At 43.3% G+C, this 25,640-nt stretch overlaps 1 protein-coding gene across 2 annotated transcripts in view; it reads right to left on the bottom strand.

Moving 5' to 3' along the window:
- Positions 1-25,640, bottom strand: part of STK39 (serine/threonine kinase 39) — a 297,979-nt gene that overhangs the window by 163,875 nt on the left and 108,464 nt on the right. For both annotated transcript variants that reach the window (XM_045066931.1, XM_045066932.1), the window contains exons 9-10: positions 19,294-19,342; positions 19,125-19,190 (exon numbers count right to left, since the gene is read on the bottom strand). In XM_045066931.1, the coding sequence (XP_044922866.1) occupies positions 19,125-19,190; positions 19,294-19,342 (115 nt within the window). The remainder of the gene's footprint in view (positions 1-19,124; positions 19,191-19,293; positions 19,343-25,640) is intronic.

The raw sequence follows: 25,640 nt of genomic DNA, 5'->3' as shown, positions 1-25,640 counted from the left end.
CTTCAGACGGGTGACCTTCCAACTGAATTCTTTGAACTCCTAAGCTTTCTCAAAATCTCTTGTATCCAAATTCTTGGATTTCCAAATAAGATCTTTTCTACGGTCTGCCAAATTTTAATACTGGGGGGTTTGGGTGATTAATTTCACAAACTTACAGGCCTCATGACACATGTAGAAAATGATAATTATAGAGCACACTGGGGTAATCTACTGAAGCAATTCAGAGCAACTGGCCCCAGAACTCCAGCCACCTCAAGCCCAGCTCAGCTGCCCAGAGGAATGAGATCAATATTGTGGCTCAACCTGTAACCCGCTCACTGTCTACCTGTGTGTCCTGACCACCAGTTGGGAAGCTCTGGTTGAGGTGACAGCTAGAGTCTCTTCCAGTACATTAGGCCCCTCATGATTTTTTTTTAATATTTTATTTATTTATTTGACAGGCAGAGATCACAAGTAGGCAGAGAGGCAGATAGAGAGGAGCAAGCAGGCTCCCTGCTAAGCAGAGACCCTGGGATCATGACATGAGCTGAAGGCAGAGGCTTTAACCCACTGAGCCACCCAGGTGCCCCTAGGTCCCTCATGATTTTAATTCCAGTCTATTTAATCTTTAGATAGTATCCATTATTAGAAGATCTCCTCCTCATTGTCCAAATTTAAAGCCTGCACATCACCTTTCTCTCTCGCCCTGCACTAGGATATGAAAAAGGTTCATTCATCCAGCTTGCCTCCCTTGAATGTTAGTCTACCACATACCTTCCTATATCACGCATCAAAGAATGTAGTGTTAAAAATGAAGAATGAAGGTCCAGAATGAAGTCACTTCTGCTAAACTAACTGCAGTTGTCAGCTTTCCTAGGAGTAGAATTTTAAACCACACAGTCTGGAATTTGCTGATCAGCACCTGCAAGAGAGGTAATCTGCATGACAAGACCCCCTGCCTTTCCTAAGAGAAGGTGAAATAATCCACTCTTTTTTTTTTTTAACTTAGCCATATCTTTATGGCTACAATAAAGATATCTAATATCTTTATTATAGCAAGATTACTGATAATATTGAAAAAGTCCATCTAAATTTTCCAAATACTGTTGGCTATTAGGAACTTGAATTTCTATAATTTAAATTGGTGAAAATAATTAATTCCAGATACTTGACTATATCATAAAGTTCAGTCATTAGGAAATTGGTACATGTGCCAAAGCTGACTGCACTCCAAGACACAGGTGCTTCCAGTGCATCCAAGGTGACACCCACTTTCTTCTGAGTCATTCTTCCAGCAGTTAAGAGTAGAATACAGTGATCTTTACTAAGGCCCTGGTTTTTTTTCCTTTCTCTTCAAATTTTTGTTTAAATTCTAGTTAGTTAACATATGGTGCAACACTGGTTTCAGTAGAACTCAGTAGTTTATCATTTACATGCAACATCCAGTGCTCATCCCAACCAGTGCCCCCCTCCATCACCCACCTAGCCTATCTCCCGCCCACCTTCCTCTATCATCCCGCAGTCTGCTCTCTATCATTAAGAGTCTCTTATGGTTTGTTTCCCTCTCTTTTTTTCCCTCCCGTGTGTTCATCTGTTTTGTTTCTTAAATTCCACATACGAGTGAAATCATACGGTTTTCATCTTTCTCGCACTGACTTATTTCATTTGGCATAATACACTCTAGCTCCAACCACATCGTTGCAAATGCTAAGATTTGATTCTTTTGATGGCTGAGTAATATTCCATTTTTATACCTGTGTGTCTATCTATCTATATGTATATATACATAAATAGATGTGTGTTTATATGTATACACACACGCGCACACACACACATACTCACCACATCTTTATCCATTCATCAACCGGTAGACATTTGGGCTCTTTCCATTGCTTGGCTATTGTTAATAATCTGCCATAAACATCAGGGTGCGTGTACATCTCTGAATTTTATTTTTGTATGCTTTGGGTAAATACCTAGTAGCAAAATTGCTGGATGGTAGGGTAGCTCTACTTTTAACTTTTTGAGGGGCTTCCATCCTATTCTCCAGAGTGGCTGCACCAGCTTGCATTCCCACCAACAGCGCAAGAAGGTTCCCCTTTCTCCACAACCTCGCCAACACCTATCGTTCCTTGTGTTATTAATTTAGCTTAGCCTCCTCGTCCCACTCTCCTGCCAACAAAAACCCTCCATTCTGTATAATTCCTCTGAGCTCCTTTTGACTCGCTGGAGGGGATATTGCCTGATGCATGAATCACTGACTAAAGCCAATTGGATCTTCAAGTTTACTCAGTTAAACTTTGTTGTTTAATGCTAGCGTTATGAAGATGGTAGAAATGAGCACCTGTATTAACAATGCTAGTAAAGTCAGAGCACTCTGAAGACAGATACCCACCTGGGTACACACCTAAGACCTAGTAAGTAGTACCAGAAGCAGTCGTGGTTTAAGAAGATACTGCAGCTCTGCCTCAAACGGTCTGCCCAGCAAGCAAGCAGCATAACGCAGACCAACCAGGGAGGCGGGGGCGGGGGGGGGCACTGCGTCAGTGGAGTTCAGAGTGTAAATGGCCAAGAGGTGGGAACAGCATTGCCCAAAGTTCCATTGGAAAAAAAGAGAAAAGCAGCAGATGAAATATAAGCATTTTCATTGTGTCTATGTAATTATAAAGGACTATGAAATAATTTTTTTGTCAAGTGAGCTTAGCAATACGGTTTTCCTTCCAAACCTGGAGCCCAGCCAGGTCCGTCTCATTGCGGTACCACTACCAACTGAGCGGTTTATTGTAAATGTGGAGTCCTGGGTCACGGCCCCAGATCTACTGAATATGGATGTTTGGTGAAGAGGCCTGGGGATCTGCGCAGTTAAGTGTCAGAACCGCCAGGCATTAAGCTTCTATAAGGAAAGGGGACAGGAGAATAGCTCTCAAGGTGGTAAAAGGAGAAAAGCAGAAGGGATCCCACAGAAATAACATCATATCACAGAAGATGTCAGCAGGGAAGTAGCTGATGTGGAGGTCATTCATTTCTGAAAACTTTTTTCTTTGTTCTGTTGAAAAGAAAACCACACGCCCAAAATGGAGTCACTCCAGCCAAGTCACCAAACCTGGGCTTACAGCCTCACCTAAATGCAGTTCCAGCCTCCCTCAAAAATGTAGTCTTACTCAGCCAGTCAGGAATTTTCTGATCAGCACCAGTGAGGTCATCTGTCACATGAGTCCTCTCCATCTCCCAAATGAAGATGAGATAATCCACCTAATAAGACCCCCTGCCCCTCCCCTCCAAGGAAAGGTGACCTTGTCTGAAACAATCCTTTCTTTTCTTCTGCCAGTAACTACTTGCTCCACCCTCCTTCCCATAAAAATCTTCCATTTTGCACAATTCCTGAGCGTCTCTGTACTTGCTAGATGGGAAGCTGCCCGACTCAGGCATTGCTTTAATAAAGCCAATTAGGTCTTCAAATGTCCTCGACTGAGTTTTGTTTTCTAACAGATAAATTAATGATATCTGTTAAAAAATACATTAAATGGGGAACCTCTCTAATTATAACTTTAAAATCCATCAATAAATGAAGAAGCCAGAAATCTTACAATTAAAATAGAGAAGTGAATAACCCAGTTCTAAATAAACTGCAGTAAATTGAAGTCCTGACGGAAACTAGAAGTCTGGCAGAAGAGCAAGAACAAACAGTTTTATGTGAAGAACCAGGGTTCGCTTCTGAGGTTCTGCAGAGCCAAAGAAGAAGCAAAGCAGCAGGTGAAAATCCCCAACCTTAGACGTTCACTTCTTTAAGAAAATAAAAGATAATCCTTACATGACATTTAAATACTTCCTGAGGCTCACTTGTATAACACACAACTCCTTCCTTATCAAACGTTTCCTGATGCACAATGAGGGAAAGGAAAAGGCAAAGGCACTGATGCAATCGCTGTGGTATTACAGACGTGTAAGCATTTCCTATCAACTGTCACATTTAAACATGGGAGGTTGAGGAGCACCTGGGTGGCTCAGTGGGTTAAGCATCTGCCTTCGGCTCAGGTCAGGATCCCAGAGTCCTGGGATCGAGTCCCGCATTGGGCTCCCTGCTCGGTGGGAAGCCTGCTTCTCCCTCTGCCTCTGCCTGCTACTCTCCCTGCTTGGGCTCTTTCTCTCTCTGCCAAATAAATAAATAAAATCTTAATAAATAAAATAAAACAAAACAAAACATCAGCAGTTGGGAAGGTGAGGAAATCGAGTCTCAGGGAAGGTTAGTGACTCACCCAAGGCTCAAAGGCAGCCAAGGGACAGTAAAGATGTAAGCTCAAGGTTATACTTGTTAAAAAACGTCCTACGCAATGATGCAGGGAAAAAAGTATGGGGTTTCAAACTCTAAAAGCTGCCATTGGCTAAAATCATAAAGGATCTGAACCAGGATACCAGTATATAACAAAATGAAATAAGGAGGAATAAAACATAAAAATGTAAAAATAAAATAAAAATAAAAGAGAGGGAAAAAAGGAAAAGCTCAGCATCCAAAGTGCCAGTGCTGTCTTTGACCATGGAAGTGGACCATTACCAACACTGCTCCCAGCACACACAGCTGACCCCAGCCCTCCATAAACCAAGGGATGATGAACTCGGCTGGACCATTTCTCAGGCTGGCAGCTAGTTTATCATTTGTTTGTTCTGGACACAGAGACTGCAGTAACAGGATAATGGGCAAAAATACCTCGTCAGGCTGCACACTAAGCCCAGCCCCCACACTAAAAAGAATTCCTTACCTAAGAACCGGCTGCAGAACGGTAGGGCTCCCCACACTCTCCACCACCAGTAGCTCTCTCCTCACGACTTTTAATGACCCTATGAGTTCAGGACCCCAAGCTGGGACCTCCATAATAGGCTTTCTATCGATCAGCTTTTAGTGCACAATCATTCTAACCTCTCCTAAAGTTCCTGCAAGTCTCAAGGTTGCAAAACTACCAGGAGACCTGGGTTGCTCTCTGTGAAAGAGTTAATGGAAGAGCCAGCAAAAAGGGAAATAAATGTACATGGATAACATTTCAATACCAAATATAAAGCATAATATTAAATACTGTATGCTGGGCACTGAGCTAAGAATATACGTGTGTTTGTGTGTGCGTGCGTGTGGCTAACGTATTATTGTACAGGTGACAGAATTGAGACTCAGGTTGGGATGTAAAATATAATGACTACCATTGTAAACATCAATAAGCCAGTTTACATCAAGAATTGTAAGGCACATATATTCTTCCAGCAAGCAATTCCATTCCTGGCAACACATCCGAACAAAACCAGCAACATCGTATCCAAGAGTGCAGGCACATGGTGTTCACCCCAGTATGGCTAACCGCAAAAAGTTGGGGACCATCTGAATTCCATCAAGAAGGAACTGATTATCAATTATAGTCACTCTTAGAGTAGAACATTACACAGCCATTAGACGTGACTTGGTAAGTTTTTGTTTCTTGACACAGAGAGATGCCCAGAGGAATCTTCAATGAAAATGCAGGTAAATCACAGAACAATGAATACAGCAGGATTCCAATTTTGCTCTCTAGAGAAGGGCCTCTTGGACCTGAAAGTGGGGTCTGCTGAGGAAGGAGCAGGCTGACACTTCTCCGCAGAGGGGAGGGGCGCCTGTGTGGGAGACCTGGGCAAAGGGACACATGGAGAAGGACCGGGTGGAGAACACAGCCAGAACGGATGAGGAAGGGAGTAGACCTTGGCAAACACTGGAGGCCCAACTCAGGATTCGTTTTTCCTCCTTGAGGATCAAGGAGAAGCACTGAATGGTGAGCACTTCACAGGTGAGGCAGGGCGGGGGGGCGGGGCGCGGGGGGAGATGCGGTTAGCCGATGCTCAGAGTTACCCTGTGCAAGGGGTAGAGCCAGCATCTGGCTGGGGGCCTGTCTGCAAGTGTCCAAGTGTGGATCTACCTTCTAGCCCAGACCTTGGTGGATCCCAGCTTCTTGACCTAGAGCTCCTCTTTTGGGGCCTTTTCCACCTCTTTCTAGGCTCAGTTTCTCACTTTCCTCTTCCTCCTTCCTACTACTTTCCACAAAGTCACATAGAAAGTCCACCTCTTTATACTCTATCCTTATCATCTAAGGGAGCCCTTCCAGCCTTGATGAGATAGGACCTTCCCAGCTCCGCCCCAACAGAATTACATCAACCCATAAAGTGGTTGCAAAACAGCCAAAACAATTTCAAGTCACCTTCAAATAGCCTTTTACATTTGGATTGAAGGCTGTTACTTGAATTTCTCAGCTGTTACTGCTTTGTATGTTATACAAGGACTCCTTCTCCCCTCCTGTATGTGAGGGGAGAGAAAATTAAAGTTATTATATGTGCTCCTAAATGAATATTTGAATTTGAGAGAATTTAAGGGGAAGCCTAGAAAAGCCTGTATCAAAATACAACTTTAACTGAGCCTCTTGAATTTTAATTTGTTTTAAAACTACTTAATTTCAAAGTAAAAAGAAATTGCAAAATACATATATTCTGGCCTTTTTTTTAAAGCACAATAAAACAGTGCATCAGATTGTTATATCAATCCAATTTGATTAACCCAGAGCCAGTACAGCCCCCCAACGCCACTCTTGGTTTTTTAAGCATGCATACCCTGCCCTCTGCTGGCCTCACCACTCTTCCTAAATGGGCAGGGAGGAAGGGAGGAAGAAGAGTAAAACATCTGGATCCCTTTCACCAGAATGGACGGTTTCCTTTCCCAGTTGTGCACACAAGTTCCATCACTTTCTATCTCCATCACCTCCCCTTCTCCAAAATGTCATACTCCTTTTAAAGATTTAGAGGGTCATGACCTAAAAGAGTTAAGCTTAAATTGTTTCCCTTAAATGGGGGGATAGGTAACAGGCAATCCAAAATTAGAGAGTAGTGAAAACTAACTGAACTCTAGTTTCAAAATATCTTCCTAATTAGATGTGGCTTCTGGTGATGGGAACACTTATGTACATCCTGTCTGGGAAAAGAAAATGACAGCATAGAATATGCTGAGTGCCAGGGACTAAACTTCGCTGTCAGGTAACCCAATGTGCGTAAGGCATCAGTGGTAGGTCATGGAAGCTAATCACTCTGCTTTGTGACAAGGTGGCAAAGGTGGGTCGAGCTGATTGGCTCATCCAAGACTCTCAGCCAGGGGAAGACGACAAAGGATGTGAAACTAAAAGCAGATAACCTCTGAGTCCCATACCTGAAATACAAGAAGACAGCACCAACTGGAAATCTTCTCAACTCTTCCCATTTCATACGACAAGATTCACTTTGCCTCTCCTCATGCTCTCACATCAGCTCCCATGAAAGCCATCATCATGACTTTGCAAGCTCATTTCCTGAAGTTCAGTTCCAGATGGACCAAATTACTGTCCTGGGTACTGGGAACATGGGAATACTATGACACAATCCCCTCACCTAGGGAACTCAGTCTGGTCCAGAAAGCAAAAGTGTGAGGGAAGTAACTGCAAACGACAGGAAGCGCAACAAGGGACCCATGCCCAGGTGCAGAAGCGGTACAGACAGAAGACTGAAGAACCATCTGGATGCAGGGGGGATGCGAGGAGAGAGTTCCAGAGAGGAGGTGCCAGATGCAGCAAGATACAAGTTCAGGGAGAAGCCTTTTAAGCAGGGGGGCCAGAATACACAACCCCATGGAAAACCCAGGTGGGACTTCAGGAGTGCATTAGTAGAAAAGCAGAATCAATAGTTCTGTAAGGATGTGGCAAGGGTGAGGTGGTGAGTGGCCGAAGCAAAGGCTGGAGAGAGCTGACCCAAACACAGAGCACGGGAGCCGTGCCTGGTCCTCATCTTATCAGTGGCAGGAACTTGGAACTTACCTGCAATTTACAAGAAGCCACTGAATGGTTTTAAACCAGAAAGAAGGTACAGTCAGTCACATCAGAGATTTGACAAGATCAAGAAAGCATCGGTTCACTTTTTATATGCGTGTTGTTACAAGTGTAGACAAATTCCAAATTCCTTCCCATTCTTCGCCGTATATCTAATTTTAAAAGGTATGGTGTGCTAGAGGGCACTGTGAAGGTGAATAAAGGCAAACTACTTTAGGGGCACCTGGGTGGCTCGGTGGGTTAAGCCTCTGCCTTTGGCTTAGGTCATGAGCCCAGCATGGGGCTCTCTGTTCAGCAGGGAGCCTGCTTCCCCCCTCTCTCTGCTTGCTTCTCTGCCTACTTGTGATTTCTGTCAAATAAATAAATAAATAAATGAAATCTTTAAAAAAAAAAAAAAACCGCTTTAATGGGAGTCAGTATCTGGTACTTTGTCAGTGATGCTCAGTGAGCCCTAGATGAGAAGGCAGACAGGGACTTCCCTCAGCACACGTACACCAATTAAGTTGCAAAGTTACCTGATGCACACAAACTTTGGAAAAAGCAAATTTCCCAAAGGTAAAAAGGAAACACAAAATGCATACGAACATGCAAATCTCAAAAATCTAACTGGATGTGAAATAAGGCCACTGATTCCACCTATGCCTTTCCAGCAAAAGGAAACAATCAATTCTCTACACACTAAAGTTGTGCAAACACTATCTTTCACAATATTTTCAGAATGCATGTCACTATTTTTAAATTTCCAAAACTGGGTGTCTGAGATCTGCAAAAGTTGTAAACTCTCGTAAGCAACTGGTACCTTTAAAAAGACACCCCAGGGAACGCCTGGTGGCTCAGTGGATTAAAGGCCTCTGCCTTCGGCTCAGGTCATGGTCCCAGGCTTCTGGGATGGAGTCCTGCATCGAGCTCTCTCCTAGGCGGGGAGCCTGCTTCCTCCTCTCTCTCTCTCTCTCTGCCTGACTCTCTGCCTGCTTGTGATCTCTGTCTGTCAAATAAATAAATAAAATCTCTTAAAAATAATAATAAAAAAATAAAAAGACACCTCAGTCTCAAAATATGGGCGTTTCCCCGTAATGGGGCTGCCGGGATTTACAAATGACAATTTCCACCATGGATCCTTTCTCCTCTAAGTCAATGTCACCAGAAAAAGGCCACTTACCTAAATTATATACGGTTGTTATTGTTTTTTTAAGATTTTATTTATTTGAAAGAGAGAACATGCAGAAGGAGCAGAGGGAGAGGAATAAGCAGTCTCCGTGCTGAGCTTGGAGCCTCATGCAGGGCTTAATCCCAGGGCACTGAGCTTAACTGACTGAGCCATCCAGGCACCCCAAAATGTATAGTTTTTAACTCAACTCACAATTTAACTGAAAGTAAATTATGATGCTTTTTCCCTTGTTCTTTCCTCCACCCTCACCTCTGCCTTATTTTCCCCCAGCACAAACCAGAGTCAAGTTCTTTATAGCAGGCACAGTGCAAAAGGAAGAAATTTGTGACTGCAATGGCTTCTACAGACCAGTGAGTAATTCCTGGCCCCAGGTTCCTACGTGAACTGTTCCCATAGCACCCCCTAGTGACCAAAAAGCATTTTTCTGAACCCATGAACTCTACATTCTCAACTGCCTAAAAAGCAAAGCATTTAAGATGTAAAAATAATGCAAACAATAATGAGTTTACCCTCTGGGAACATCTGCCCCAGTTAAGACAATAATTTTAACCTCTGTGGACAACGTTTCTCACCACTAACATAGAAAAAATAACATCCTCAACAATCAAAGTCCTTCTCCCTTTGAGCGTGGGAGCTACCCAGTAAGATAGATTACCAATACCTGTGGCTGTTTTTAAATAAGAGGAAAGGAAAACGAGACACAAAGTAACAAGAGAATATGCACCCTTAGGCCTACCTGAATCATGAGGAGTATCCTAAGTTAAATCCAAAATATACAGGCCTGTTCACTTCTCCTTCTTTGCTATCATACGCTTTGACTCCCTCTTTCCTCTGTTTACCTGGTTTTAAGGAGACTGCAGGAACCAAGGAGTTTTCTAGAAATAGCCTTCAACTACCCAGAACCATATTCATTTATGCTATAAAATACCAGAAGATTTTTTAATCCCGTTTTCAAAATTGAGATTTTTGTTTTTGACATGCATTCTGGAAAATACAAATGTTAGATTACTTTGATTGGTTAACAGAGAGTGCAATTTGAAATGAACACGGTAATAATGAGAAGTGCTTACACCTTCACCCTTCAACTTCCTGCCCAGCAAATAAACACTCTGACTGACTACGGTGCCTGGTACTCATGGCTCAGTAGGCACCTCACATCCTTTTGATTCTTCTTCTCCAAGTCTGGGACCTTCAACAAAGCCAAAAACTTTTGCTCAGTTTGCAAGCCACAGCCTCTCAGAAATAAAGCCCTTCGCTGCCCTCTACTGGAGAGACTCGGAACAAAACTAAAATCCATCCTTCCAGCATTTGAAATCACCTTATCTATTCTTTTTCTTTTCTTTTCTTTTTTCTTTTCTTTTCTTTTCTTTCCTTTCCTTTTCTTCCTTCCTTCCTTTATTTTTTTAAGATTTTACTTATCTATTTGACAGAGAGAGAGATCACAAGTACGTTGAGACACAGGCAGAGAGGGGGAAACAGGCTCCCTACTGAGCAGAGAGCCCAATGTGGGCCTCCATCCCAGGACCCTTAGATCATGACCTGAGCCAAAGGCAGAGATTTGACCCACTGAGCCACACAGGTGCCCGTATGCTCTGGTTTCTTGATAATATATAACCTTCAATATCTCATAAATAAATCATAAGATCCCAAGAGGGGTTAAAAATGCAACTGTGTAGAAATTCAAAGTCATTTTCCCTCTTTATTGACTAAATGAGGAGTCTACATGGCAGCAAACTGGGAAGCGAGCGGGCTTTGCAAAGCCACTATATGATAAAGTGGTCAAGGTCCAACCTGTGTCTGCAAACTGAATCATCACAAACCGGGAGATATTTATCCTCTTTCTGCTCATACTTCAAAATATGTATACTTTTTTTTAAAAAGATTTTTAATTTATTTACTTGAGAAAGAGAGAGAGAGAGCACAAGCACAGGGAGTGGCAGACAGAGGGAGAGAGAGAAGCAGGCTTCCTGCTGAGCAAGGAGACCGATGTGGGGCTTGATCCCAGGATCCTGGGATCATGGCCTGAGCTGAAGGCAGATGTTTAACTGACTGCGCCACCCAGGCACCCCTCTGTATCCTTTTTTAAAAATCAGCCTTAAGAATCCATCTGTCCTGTTACTCAGGACTTCATTAGTTATCATAAAGCTACAGTTAAAGGCCATAAATGTAAACCAAGTGTCTAGCATGGTGCGTGAAGCTACACAAGAAGTATGAATTCTTCTCTCTTTTCTTCCCAGGTCCCCCCTTCAAGCCGCTCCAAGACCTTTTCCCTTCTGTAGTATATATTCCCCACCCACATCTTCAGGCACATATTCTCTGTTGCTCTTTCAGTATGTCTTGTGCTGCTTGTGCTGTGTTCTCCACTGGAAAGGAGAGTCTCACTGCCTGGCTGGTCCTTGGTCTACAAGTGCCCATTCCTGGGAGCCATGGGGGTAATGGCAACAGCCATTACAGCGGCTGTAGCAGCCGGAGCGGCAGCAGGGGTGCCTGCAGCCCAGCAATGAAAGATGCTACAAAAACAATGATGACATTATAATAATAAAACCATAATAATAACGCAACATAAGCGATGATAATAATAAAACTCACTAGGATTATGATAATAACTAGTGCCATGTATTTTTTGTGCCAACCAACCACTGGGTTATACACTGCCCATGCTTCACCTAATTCAGTCCTCAAAAACCACAGGAAGGTATCGTAATGACTTTCCCCATTTCACAAAGGAGAAGCTGAGTTTCTGGAAGGTTTCAACAACTGTCGATGCTATTCGACCCCCACTGGCTACCTGTCTTCCCTTCAGAATCTCCAAAGCCCTTTATTCACCTTAGTACCCCCACACCTGCTAGAATCCAGGCACACCTCCAGGGCTACAGTGATGGTCACAGCATCTCCGAGTGCCTGGGTACAGCATGTGCTAAGGGACAGACTACCCATTGAGAATGATAAATGTACCCCCCCTTCTCCTACTGAGACCATGTCCCATCGCCTAGCGTCTCCATCTAGATTTCCTTCCTATCCTCTCCTCTCTTCTTCCTCCTTCTGATGTACGATTTGGTGGAAAGAGAACAGAACCGGAAATAAGGACGGCCTCTCATTAGTCGTGTGACTTCAAACAAGTCAGTTCATTTCTCCCACTTTCGTCTGTCAAGTGTAATGATAGCGCCTGCCCGACCTGTCTTCAGGCACAGCTGTTTAGAATGAATAAGGAAGCAAATGTGAAAGTGAGCTAAAAGCTGTAAATGAGTATCAGCTGCGTGCATATTTGATTCTTACTATTCTCTGGTCTTGGCAAACACAAAACACTGTGCTGCTTTCCCACAGGAGACAGGACCCGCTGCAGGGAAGGTGCTGGCTCACGCCCTCTGCCAGCACCATGATGGGGCAGGAAGAAAACCCAAAGACATGTGAATCAGCAACAGCAATGAAATAATATTGTCATCCTTCTCCCTCTTTCTATAGGTTTCCACAGGCTTCTCCCTCTCGTCCAAAGCAACAGCAAAAGAGAAACAACCTTCCTCACCCACCCCACCTTCCTGGCCACTCTTTCCTCACTCCTTATCTCACTGGGTACTTCTAAAATGTCCACCTCTGTAGCCATAATGGTCATTCCTTTATTTGCACCGTAGTCACGGCAGCCTGTGTTGCACTGAGCATTCACAACGCGTCAGACACAGTGGAGACATCCTGCCTGGATCATCTCTCATCATCACAGTGATATACTTTCGGGGTCCTGGGCTCCATTGGGCTAGACTGGACTCACAGAGATCAGCCAGCTCGCCCAGGGAAGGACAAAGATCCAGCTGCTGTTGCTTTCTGACCAATCCTATTTCCTATCTAAATCTAAGCATTACATACCAGCCAAGGGTTCCTTGGCTGAAAGATCGCTTAGAAACCATAAGGAAATCCTATCATTAATAGCCTATGAATGTATAACCACAGTGACGTAAAGCATAAATATTTCCTTGAGTAAAGACTAATGACCCTATAGAAAAAGTACATTCACGCCACCTTTTAATGTTTAATATAATGAGAGAATGTAATATTAATGAACTCTTCCTATTAAGAAGTAATTGTGTTTATTACAAAGAAGAGCTGGCAGGCACCACCGTGAACAGGTGATCAAATTAGCATCATGAGCAAAGGAATGAATCAACACCAAGGTGAGGAGAACACGGCATCATTCCAAGGTATTCCTGACAAAAAATGCGTAAATTAAGTCTAGTCACAAAGAAATATCAGACAAACCCAAGCTGAGCCCCACTCTGCAAAATAAGTGGCCTTAGAGTTTTCAAAAGGGTGACTGTCCATAAGAGAAAAATAAAGACTATTCCAGAGCAAAGGAGACTAATGCCGACCACCACTAAATGATCCTGGGTGGGCTCCTGGACCAGACAGATGACCACTACCAAAACCGGCAGAACTTGTGTAAGATCTGAAAATTAAATAATACTGTGTCAGTGTTAACTTCCTGATTTGGGTGAGTAAATTGTTAGGTAAAAGAATGCCCTTATTTTGGGCACCTGGGTGGCTAAGTGGGTTAAGCCGCTGCCTTCGGCTCAGGTCATGATCTCAGGGTCCTGGGATCGAGTCCCGTATCGGGCTCTCTGCTCAGCAGGAAGTCTGCTTCCCTCTCTCTCTCTCTCTGCCTGCCTCTCCATCTACTTGTGATTTCTCTCTGTCAAGTAAATAAATAAAATCTTAAAAAAAAAAAAGAATGCCCTTATTTTTAGGAAACATGCACCGAAGTATATTTAAAGATAAAGGACATCAGGTCTATAACTTTGAAATGCTCCCAAAGCCAGAGAGAGAGAAAATAGAGAGAGAATTTTTTGGTGCTATTTTTGTACATTTTTATAAGCCTGGAGTTATTTCAAAATAAAACATAAAAATAGAATGGACAAATTATGAACACATGTGAACTATTAAATAAATATGAACTGTCATAATCCTATATCCCTACCCATTTACTCCTAAGCACACAGGAGGACCAAACCGGGGTGCTTAATATGAAGTCAATCTTACAAGCCTGATATAAGAAATTCTGGTGCCCACCAATGCCACCTTACTTTTTCCAATTCACAATGGTTCCATTCAAATGCAGCAGTGATACAATATCTCTTCCCTTCCTTCCTTCCTTCCTTCTTTCAAGTAGGCTCCACACCCAACATGGAGCCCAATGTGGGGTTTGAATTCATGACCCTGAAATCAAGACCCACACCAAGATCAAGAGTCGGACTTAACCAAATAAATCATCCAGGTGCCCATCTCTGTCTTTCTGATAGTGAATAATGACTTCTGACTTCTCAATTTCAAAATTAAGAAAATTCAAAAAAATCTTCCAGTGATTCCTTTCCCTGTGAAAACACAGGCAACCTCAATAAGGCGTATTGCATTCCTCCCTCTTCATCCCTTCCCTGGCCAATATGCTTTTTGGTTAAGCAGTTGGCATTGAGATATCTGTACAGCAACTAACCCTTTGCTTTCTCCTGCCATCAGTGTGTTTTAGCTCCAGAAAGTGTATGGACAGGAGTGTGAATGAGGTGACTCAAGGTTCGCATCACTAATAGAGAGCAGAGACCCCAGCCAACTCCAGCACCTAGATGCTCCTACAGAAAATGCACACAGCCGTACGCATCTGCATTCAATCTTAGCAGAGTGATTTCCGCTCTTCCCCACCCAGGGAATCTAGTAGGATAAACAGCAGAACACCACATGCTCAAGGTTTAAAACCTCTAAAGATGGCTGGACACAGGCCCCTAAAATGTCACTTGAGAAGGAGTAATGGCGATGAAGCCATTTCTTCTCGTGCTCAAAGAGAAGTGAAAAGCTGAAAAGAAATTATAGCTGTACTTAACCTTGTTCTTTCTCATGGGTCATTATTAGCATGTTCTCATTTAGAATTCACAGGATGTCTTCTGGTACAGGAACATCAAATCTCTTGTTACCCTTCACCACATGCCTGAGGTCAGACAGAATTTCCATTTCACAGACAGAAAAATTAGGGCAAAAGAAAATCAAGATGATCCCCAAGCAACACTGTCTGTCGGGGGCGGAGGGGGCCCAAATGGACCAAATATTCTGCCTCCAGGAAGAAAACAAATATCCCTAATTTCCACAATAACCACACACACACACACACACACACACACACACACACACACAATCATTTTATGTCAGTAATTACTAGGAAAGCCACACTGGTCTATTTTTATTTCTTCTTCCTGATTTAGAGGAATCATTCTGGATGAAGACAAGATCACCTAAGCACATAAAATTCCATGGCTCCCAACTAATGCTTCACATTCTGGGCAAACATGAATATGACAGCCTCTACTTCTCTTGTGCCAAAGGACAGCACAAGAGGGCTCAAGGGACTTCCTGAGAACAGCTGGCCCTTCTTTCTTTTAAATATGAGAATTATTCATGTTAAAAAAAAAACACATTAAAAAATATCTCTTAATTTTTTGTTTTCATAAGGGAGGAGAAGCAGAAACTATTGTTTTTTTTTTTTAAGTTTTTTTTTTTTTTGAAAGATAGAATGAGAGAGAGAGAGAGAGAGAGAACATGAGAGCGGGGTGAGGGGCAGAGGGAAAAGCAGATTCAGGGATCCCGATGCAGGCTTCGATCCTGGGACTCCTGGATCATGACCTGAGCCAAAGGCAGACGCCCAACTGAATGAGCCACCCAGGCGCCCCAGAAACTGTTGTTTCTGACACAGTTTGCCTAACTGTGCAGAGCTTGCTCAACGGGCCCAGTCCTCTAAGCACTGGTATATTGATGGACTGCTTCTATTTTTTTTTTTTAAGATTTTATTTATTTACTTGACAGAGAGAGACAGCAAGAGAGGGAACACCAGCAGGGGAAGTGGGAGAGAGAGAAGCAGGCTTCCCTCTGAGCAGGGAGCCCAATGCCAGGCTCAATCCCAGGACCCTGGGATCATGACCTGAGCCAAAGGCAGACACTTAACAACTGAGACACCCAGGCGCCCCCTATCTGTTTCTATTTTTAAAACAACAAACCGGGAGACAGAAATCAAAGGACCCGCAGACACAAGGAGCATCTGAAGAACCAATGTACACTGGGAAACCAGAGGATGATCACCCAGGAGACACCGCTACGACCAGGAAAGTGAGAAGCCGAGAAGAAGTCAATAAAGACAAGTCCACAAGTGGACAACACAAGTAACACTGAAGACTCCCCTACACAACTTTTAAACTGAATTTGCTTAAACACGGTAAGCACCGAAGACAAGCAAAGACATCCTACAACAAAGGTCTTCAATGCTCCTGGTGATTAAAATAATATTTACTTCCATGGGACCAAGCCCACAGGAGAAGTTTCAAGCAAGGAACAGCACAGTTGCTCCCCAGCATCCCACGCCCCACAAACAGAAGGCAGTCGGCCTGCTGCTAAGAGGAATCCCCAGGAACGACTGAATGCCAAGCATTTGGGGTGCATAAGAAAGAGAGCTTCAGATGGCCTTTCCAGGGTACACACAAGCTTAGGTGTTCACGGAGTTAGCAAACACTTGTGAGCACTTGACATGAGTGAGACATGAGCTGTGATCGATATTCTGGTCAGCATACTTGCCAGGGAGCCTACAGGCAAGGAGCGGGGCATAGCTGATAACCCACGGGCACTAGAAAACGAGAATTCTCACAGGAAAACAGCAGACTGAATGAAGCTCGAGGGTAAGAACCACATTGCAATGGGCTACTCTTGTTCCTGTAAGATGTTTAAACAATGAATTAATATTCTCCCTTCAGTCTTTCTCTGTGACATTAAGACGTGTGGTTGTTCTTCATTTGAAGGGATGGGTGATGAAACAAGCCCTGAGGTTCAAGTCTAAAGTCCAGGAGCAAGTACGTGGCAGAAGACATGCTTGAAAAATCACATCTCCCCAAACTCTTAGCTGCTTAAGGTTTGCTTAAGAGACATGCAAAACAGGGTTTGGAATGCACAACACACTCATATGTAATGAAGAATTTAAATATTTTTTAAAAGAAGGAAAACAAAGCTAGGACCTGAAAAGCTTCTTCATTTTCTCAAAATGATAGCCTTTCAAAAAAAAATACAGGTTCATGAGGGACAGACAAGCAGTGAGAGCAGTGGTTCACCAGAGCTGGAGTTCACAATGTAAGCTGGAAGCTGAAATGGTGCCATGAATTCAAGTGAAGGTGGTGGGCCTTTCTTTGACAGACAGGTGAGCCTTTCTTTATTTTTTCATTTATGGGTTCTTAGGGTTGTTTTTATTTAGTTTGGGGAACCACTTTGAAGCCATCCAGTGACACGATCAGAAAGTTATTCCTGGGGCAGTGTCTAAGAAAGAACAGAAAGGAGGAACAGAAGGGAGGGAGTGCAACTGTCCCATCAGAACCAGGAGAACCTTCTAAGTACTGTGGCAGAGGCCCAGAGAGCGAGCAGATGAGGAGCAAGGGGGAAAAGAGACCTTAAATACAAAAATAGCCCCAGCATTCTGAGGTTGGGCGACTCAGACAGAAATACCGAACATGGCAAGTTTAGGTCTGGGAGAGGAGGGAAGCCACTGGGAAACTGCCCCTTGGAAGCCTCCAGGCCACCTGACAGGAGTTGGGGGTGCAAAGCTAAAGCTCTGCTCAGAACACAGGCCTGTCAAACCCTCTCCAGGGGCAACCGCTAGGATGAGACTAGGCAAAACTAGCAAAACAAGTTGAGACCCACAAAAATGTTCTTTGGGGATGACACAAACAGAACAAGCCAATGGCTCCCTTAACAGCATTTTCCAACTTGGGCTAACGCTTCAGATGTCTGACCAAAATCACTGCGCTCGGTTTCGCACATGCCAGGGCGTCTCTCCTGGATCCTCCTTCTGTCTGGAGCCCTCAGATAGCGGCTGGGCCCTTGCTGCCTCAAACTGAATCTTTAGCATTCCTGTCACCCCTTGATATGCACCACTCTGAGGGACCATCTGCCAAACTTTCACTTTTCCCTCAGAGACAGCCCTCAGACCAGCCCTGGTTCAGGTCTGTGCGGCCAATGCGGCAATCCCCCTGCCTCACCCCACCCCTGCCCAGGCCCACCGCCCCAAGAACTCTCCTAGTCACCTAGTCACACACCTGGACACAGAGGGTCGTATCTTAACTTCTACACTTAAATATGCTTAAAACAATGTTAAGGCCTCGGCAAAATGTACCTCATACACAATGTTTCCGGAAAGGCAATGACTAGAAACTAACAGTCAGTTACTGTACCCGGGCACTATGAGATGTAATCTCTGAGGCATATTTCTCTGCCAGTTTTACTTCAGAGCATACAACTCGGATTCGGATCAGCTTTCCCCGTGACTATTAACCATAAAAAGTGGGGGAAAGAGAAACTTCCTTTCTAAATCTGTGACTACCTACATATTTTTAATTATAAATATCTAATATAATTTTAAAATCAAACTAAACCAAACCGGAAGTTAAATTTTGTTAGGCTTCACGCCATAACACAATCAGTAATTACAAATAAATTAAACTCTGGATAAATAAACAAATAAACACACTCACACATATACATCATTTTTTTAAAAAAATCTAAAAGCAAGAATGGAAAATTTTTCAGGTAATCATTACTATAATTTAGTTAAATTACAAGAGGGGCCAAGGCCTTTTATAAGGAAAAGACCGACATTCCACAGATACTCAAGATAACCATTAAATTTGTCAATAAAATCAGATTTTTCGAAGATAACCACCAAGAACAAATTTGGGGTTTTCTTTTGTCATTTCAAAACAGCTTAAAAATGACTGCTCCTCTTGGGTGAAATTTCCAAAGGAAAGATACTCCAGGCTATTTCAGGTCTCCAGGATCCAAGCCCCATCATGATCCTCTCCCTACTCTGACCTTCCGTAAGCAAAGCTGATAAATGGAAAAATGAAATCATTCAAGTTTCACACTGTTTTCCACAAACACGTAACAGCAAGCCAGAGATACCCGAAAGGCAAAAATGCAGCCATCCAAGGAATCACTGATCGGATAACCTCTGAATAACACATGATGAGGATGTGGCAATCTTTCTCCTGTTTCTGTGGGTCTCATTTCCCTGGGTGGGGAGCAGCCCTTGCTGGATCACAAAGGCTAGTGGTGCTTACCTTTTTGGCTCTTTGGGCTATGTCTGGGGTCCTTGTAAGCAGCTTCTCAATCAGGTATTCTCTGTTCTGCAAAACAAACGTTCCCAACAGTTTTAACACCAAGTAGCATACGCAGAAATTCACAGTGATTTCAAAATAGCAGATTTACGTGGGTTTTTAAGCATGTTACCTTGGCTTTCTGGAAGAATTTGCATTTTAAAAGCTCGGCGGCTGTAGGCCTGAAAGATCAATAACAAATTAGAGTTGAAACAATGACCACTTGATAAATACACTGCCTTGACGAAACAGGCAAGTCCCAGAGTGTTTCTGGAAAACCAGTTTCGGGAATAGCAAAACCAGAAACTATATTAATCACAAGTGGACCCCCAACTAAAACCATGCCTATTTCCCAGTTCCTTCCAAATACCCCTGCTGCAAAATGCATACATTCCTGTAAGTTAAATTCTGGGGCATGATCAGTTTTCCGCCCTTCGTCCTTACACCTCGCTGAGTGAGTTCAGTCTGTCTGAAAGGTGTCAGACTGACGCGTCTGCGAGCTCAATCCCTGGATTTATTAAGAAGCCGTGCCAGCTGCCGTATGACCCCGTCAAAGAAATTACAGTCTTCAGTGATCTCTGATTCCCCAAGAGCAGCAGGTATGGCCTGGGGTCCCCATCCTGTGGACAGGCTCTGTCTGCCCAGTGAGCGACCCTGTCTCAAGTGTATATGGCCCACCTGTTGTCAGGGGAAGGTACATGCCAGGGTGATTAGTAAAATGCAAACTCCTTTAAAAGCATTCCTGGGCTGGTCTGATGGGCTCCTGATGGTCTTGTTTCTCTATTCTGTGTTTCCTATACACTGAACAGTAGGTCTAAAAACTTGGCGAGGTTGCATGGAGCATGTCAGGGGAAGAATATTCCATAGATGATGCTGTGCACTTCTCCCCACGGCCCATCAGGGGCCCAGGATGTCAGGTTATCTGCCTGGGAGTGATGCCAAGTTTAGCCAATGATCCCCAGGCCTGAGATCTCACCCCTGTAAAGGTATGTTTTCCCCAATGCATTTGGCAGGTATTTTGTTGGGTAACACTATGGCATTGGATGAGTATTCTATTCCTTAGCAGTTTTAGCATCTTTGTCTTAACAAATTATTTCATAGCAGGTGACAGAATGCTGATTTCCTACTTCTATCATTGCTTCTATGTTTATTAAATAGCATTCTTCCATAAAGAATAGCTTCCTTCCTCAAATAGTTCCTTCTGAAACAAGTAGCCAAGCAGATGGAATCAGATACATCTAGAGCAGTAGATAATCAGCAAAACAACTGTCCTGATCTCTTCAAAAACTCAGCATCATAGGTATTAGGTCGGTGGCTCCAGGAATGCAGGAGGAAAAATAAAAATGGCCACCAGGCTGTCATCTTCCAGGCCGCCCTCTTCCTTAACCCATGACTCTCCCACCGGAAGGACGTATGCCAAGGACACGTCACCAAAGTAAACCGATACCTATGCAGGAAACAGGAACATCAGGACTCCCCCCTACTCTCCAATCACCAAATACCTTACCTTATATGGCTGTGAATCTATGCCCTGTCTTAACCCAGATAAAAGACCCCTTGACCCCTCCCATGCGCGACTTCCCGGACTCCCCTCTCCGGAGTCCCCGAACCTCGCCCAAGGGCGCCTTTAATAAATCTTGCCTTGCGCCTATCTCGCCTGGTGTTGTGTTTATCTCGCCTGTAAAACCTTACAATGGGAGACCCCAGGGTGGCTCAGGCAGTTAAGCATCTGCTCAGGTCATGATCCCGGGGTCCTGGGATGGAGCCCCCCTTCAATCTTCCTGCTCGGTGGGGGTCTGCTTCTCCCTCTCCCTCTGCCCCTCCTCCTTACTTGTGCTTGCTCTCTGTCAAATAAATGAATAAAATCTTAAAAACAAAAAAATAGAGTCCTAGAGCAAAAGGAGAAAAAAGAACTATTCCAGATTAAAAAGGACTTAAAGAAACAAAATCAAACGCCAGAAGTGACCCTTGCTAAATCCTGTCTTTGAAGAAAGGGGAGAAGCTACAAAAGACATTTGGAAATCATTACACATACGTGAATATGCCACATATTAAGGCAATTTCAGGCAATTACTATTTACTTTCTTAGGTGTGGAAAAGTATTGTGGTTATATAGGAACACGTTTTTGTTTGCAGAGAACGCAAACTGAAGTATTAAGTCTGTCACACACTTTCAGATTGTTCAGCAAATAAGAGGTAGATAAACAGACACAGCAGATATGGAAAATGTTCGTAACTATTGCGTCTAGGTGACGCTATAGAAGTAAAGGCAGTATTATTTTTTCCATGCGTTCATGTATTTAAAATTTTTCATAAAAAAAAAAATTGGGGAGGCGAAAGGGAAACATTACTGACTATCAGGAAGTGTTCTCTCCGGGGATATTCACCAGAGGTGCAGACAGTATTTTGTTGAGAGGAGTGCAAGTTTAAAAGGAGTCCTCAGACTTGGAAAGATTGGAAAGCCCTGCTTGGGAATCAGGAAGGTCCATTAAAACGTGTCCAGAGATGGGGCGCCTGGGTGGCTCAGCAGGTTAAGCCTCTACCTTCAGCTTAGGTCATGATCTCAGGGTCCTGGGATCGAGCCCTGCACTGGGCTCTCTGCTCAGTGGAGACCCTACGTCCCCCCCCCTCTCTGCCTGCCTCTCTGCCTACTTGTGATCTCTGTCTGTCAAATAAATAAATAAAATCTTTTTTTTAAAAAATGTCCAGGGACTGAAGCCAAGCATACAGAAGAATTAGGAAACATCTTTAAGAGGCATGGCCGTCAAAACTGCGTAAGTCTACAGGGTTCATAAACTGTATTTCTATGCAAAGAACTTTTCTATTTAAATTGTTACTGCTCTTTCCCTCAGCTTCAAGTGGAACACTGCTTAGAGGTACCGGACAACCCGGAGTCACCTCATCCGTTGCAATAAACAGCTGTTAATTGTTAATTGCCTTGAGTAAATAAAGGTCTAAACAACAGGTGGGCCATGAGTCAGTTACATTTTGTGTGCCATCATCTCCTCTCACTGAGCTTGTTCGAATTCAAGAATTCGTACCTCGTTAAACAGGCACACGAAAACTAAAAAATGCTGCTGCTACTTCACATGATTTAACTTTGGTTGTTATTTTAATGTATACTCGTACTGATCATCGGCAAGGACTCTAGCCTCCAGCTACTCCAAATTCATCCTTCACTCCCTCTGTAAATATTTAGTAAGCATCCAGTCTTTGCCAGGCACGATGCTAGGTGCTAGCATACCGCAGTGAATACGGCAGACACTGACACTACCTCCAGCAACTTGGAATCCAGCATATACAAGTTAGCATGTGTGGTTAGGCTGTAAGAGGCACCTGGGAACGTTTCAACACTGGAATGGAGCTCCAGGCAAAGGGGATGGCCACAGAGAAAACACGCAGGACAACCATTCCACACTGTACTGAGCGAGACTTGGCGTTATAACATGTTTGGCACCTCGTAACATGAAACAAAATTTTAAAAACCAAGAGGCACACAAAATAACGTAGATCTAACTTTTTTAAGTGAAAGGGAACCTTAGAAAATCAAGATGATTGAGGGACTCAATCATGGTAACTGATTCAGTCGAAACCCTCACAGCCTTTGGTCAATACAGTTACAACAGCATGGCCCCAGTCAGTCTCTCTGTTATGTCTCTCTTCTTCCTTCTAACCCACCACCCACCTTGCTCCAGAGCTGGCTTCTGTACAAACCCAATTCTTATCCATCCTAACAGATTTCAGTAGCCAGAGAGATGCTGGCTCGCTCCCCCCTCCTCATTTTTCATCGTGCCTCTCGTGAACTCTATCCTCCAGCTACACAGGTTCGCTCGTCCTTCTTGTGCTCCTTCATGACAAAGCACGCGCTGCTTTTCTTCAAAGATTTTTGTAACTGACTAGCACAGCCTTTGCTCATCAGTCAAGAACCAATTTAAATGTCATCATCTTCAGAGATACTTTGCTCAGCTTCTATAAGGAGAATTCATTGTTCCCTACTCAGTGCTCACACAACCAATCTACCCACAATCCTATTCTGTAATTATCTGTTCCTATGTCTTTCCACCTTGAACCCAGTAGGTTATAAACCCTTTCAAGACAGAGACCACACAGGATTCGTTTTTATGTCCCCATTGCCCAACACAGACCAGAAAACGGCTATAGCTCAATTTCCATACCATAATCAATGGGGTAGAACTGATGCTACCAGACACTCGGGACACAGGACCACAACTCCTAGAGCCAAATCTAGTCAACACCAAATTCTAAGCATCTGTTCAAGGTAGTAACAAACAGGAGAATGATATAATAAAAATTAGATTCATACTAATGAGAAAAAAGGTGGGGGGGGGGTTAAGTCGTGCACAGTGGAGGTCCTAAAGTAAAGAGCGCCATGCTTCCCTCACTCCTCTGTACCCTGCCTCCTCCTTCCACACACTAAGGGTCAGGTGTAGGACCAACCCAGAGAGGAGGCTGGGAAATGCCAGACATACCTCAAGATACAGGGCTGAGAAAATACCTTCCCTTGCCCAGCAAGGTCATTTCTATGGTGACCAAAACTGTAAAGAAAAGCATGCTGCAGAGAATAAAAAGAAACTCTCCATTCTTAGCCTTCATCAATAAAGACAAACATTCAACTTCACATAAGAAATGAGAAATGGTTTAAAGGAGACACATTCCTTCTTGTATAGGCTCAACATTTATGTTAATAGGCCATACAGTTCATACAAAATAACAGGTCTACTCTATACAGAGAAGAACTTAACAGCAGATCCTCTGTGCACTCAAATGACCTCAAGTGTCTGCAGCTTTGGAGGCAGAATCATACAAGCACCGAGCAATCTCCCTAAGAAAGCATGGGAAAGCGGAACTGGAAAGAATGGGGAAAACGAGGGAGGAAGAAAATGACAGAAGGCATGAGAGAAGGTGAGGTGCGTGCAGCCCAATGGACTTTAGGGTTTTTGTGTTTGGTCGTTTGCTTGTTTGTTTTAGCTTTATGCTATAGCAACTACCAGTATGCGGTTAATACGGAACCATCAGTGCTGCCGGCCTCTTAACTGAGTACCACATAAGACAAAGAATCCTGCAAGCATAGCTACATCTGACATGGCTGCTAACAATTTTCAAATAATGCCACATAACCTAAATACAGACACTGCTGTACAAGGAAAGCTAAAATGCTATGTGCCAACAACCCAAATAATGTACAGGCTATGAATGATGATTCCATTTTAAATCCTTGAAAACAATGCAGGAGTCTGCCAGTACCAACGTTCTCAGAAGAAAATCTCTTAAAGGATCCAGTTAATACATATGGATGAACCAAAGTCCTCTGAGACTTAAAATAATTTTCAAAGGATTCAGGATGAACATGATACAGTTTAAGTAGTTTTAACAATTTGCATTATAATTTCTAAAAATCTCACTGACCTCAGACAGAGCTGTATCTCTCACCCTCCTCTCCCCCCAAAAGTAATATCAAGTTTTATTCACTGCTAATGAATTTATCTACATGATATGCACCTTCCTGTTGCTTGAAGAAAATGCTGGTTCCTTTTACAGTTGCCATCCACATGAAGTACAAAATCTATAGGATTAAGGCTCATTTCTTAAGAAATAGCAAAATGTTCTGCTATCCAAATATAAGCACCTCTTAGTCTATTTCAAAGCAGAGCACAGATTTGGATGAGCCAAACAGCGCCAACATCCCAGCTCTCTTTTCTTAGGAAAGTGCCATGAGCTCTCAGGTTGATTGAAAACAGAGCTCCTTCTCAGGCAGTCTGAGGGCTCCAGCAGGGGACTGAATCTGTCCTGGTCACTGTTCACCTATGTTTCTATTTGTTGCTAAAAAGGTCCTCGGCTAGACCAGGGTTTGGGTACCTGTCAACTGCTTTCAGATTGCAAGTAGATGATCAACATGCAAAATAAAAAAAAAAAAAATATATCAAAAATCTTGCATTTGCTCCTCAACCCAGTCAAATTGTTTGTTTCTGAAACATTCTTCAATGAGTCTAAGTCATCGCCAAATTGCAAGCTCCCCACTGTCTCCAGCTGCTCAAGAAATATCAACTATGTAATACAGACTGTGGATAGAAAGACATAAAGATGAAAGACACAGGTTCTCCTTCTAGAAAAGTTACAAACTTATGAGGAAATTAGATGTGTAAGTCCATAAATGCACATAATGTGGTAAGTGCTTTAAGAGATATATCCTCAACATACTATAGGAAAACTAAAGGTTGTAATAATGCCACTCAGCCAGGAAGAAAAAGGCAAATAGTGAATGACAACCCCAATTTCCTGAATAATCAGGAACCCCCTAGGGACCGTGCTATCCTCTTTTTTTTAAAGATTTGTTTATTTATTTTTAGGGAGAGAGGAAGAGAGAGAGAAGGCACATGCAATGAAGGGTGGGGGCAATAGGAGAGGGAGAAAGAGTATTTCAAGCAGACACCCCGCTGAGCACAGAACCCTACATGGGGC

Source organism: Mustela putorius, unplaced genomic scaffold, assembly GCF_011764305.1.
Source record: "Mustela putorius furo isolate JIRA1106 unplaced genomic scaffold, ASM1176430v1.1 tig00003869_pilon_pilon_pilon, whole genome shotgun sequence".
NCBI classification, from domain to species: domain Eukaryota; kingdom Metazoa; phylum Chordata; class Mammalia; order Carnivora; family Mustelidae; genus Mustela; species Mustela putorius.
Note: the sequence above shows the minus strand (reverse complement) of the source record. Positions and strands in the feature narration are given on the sequence as shown.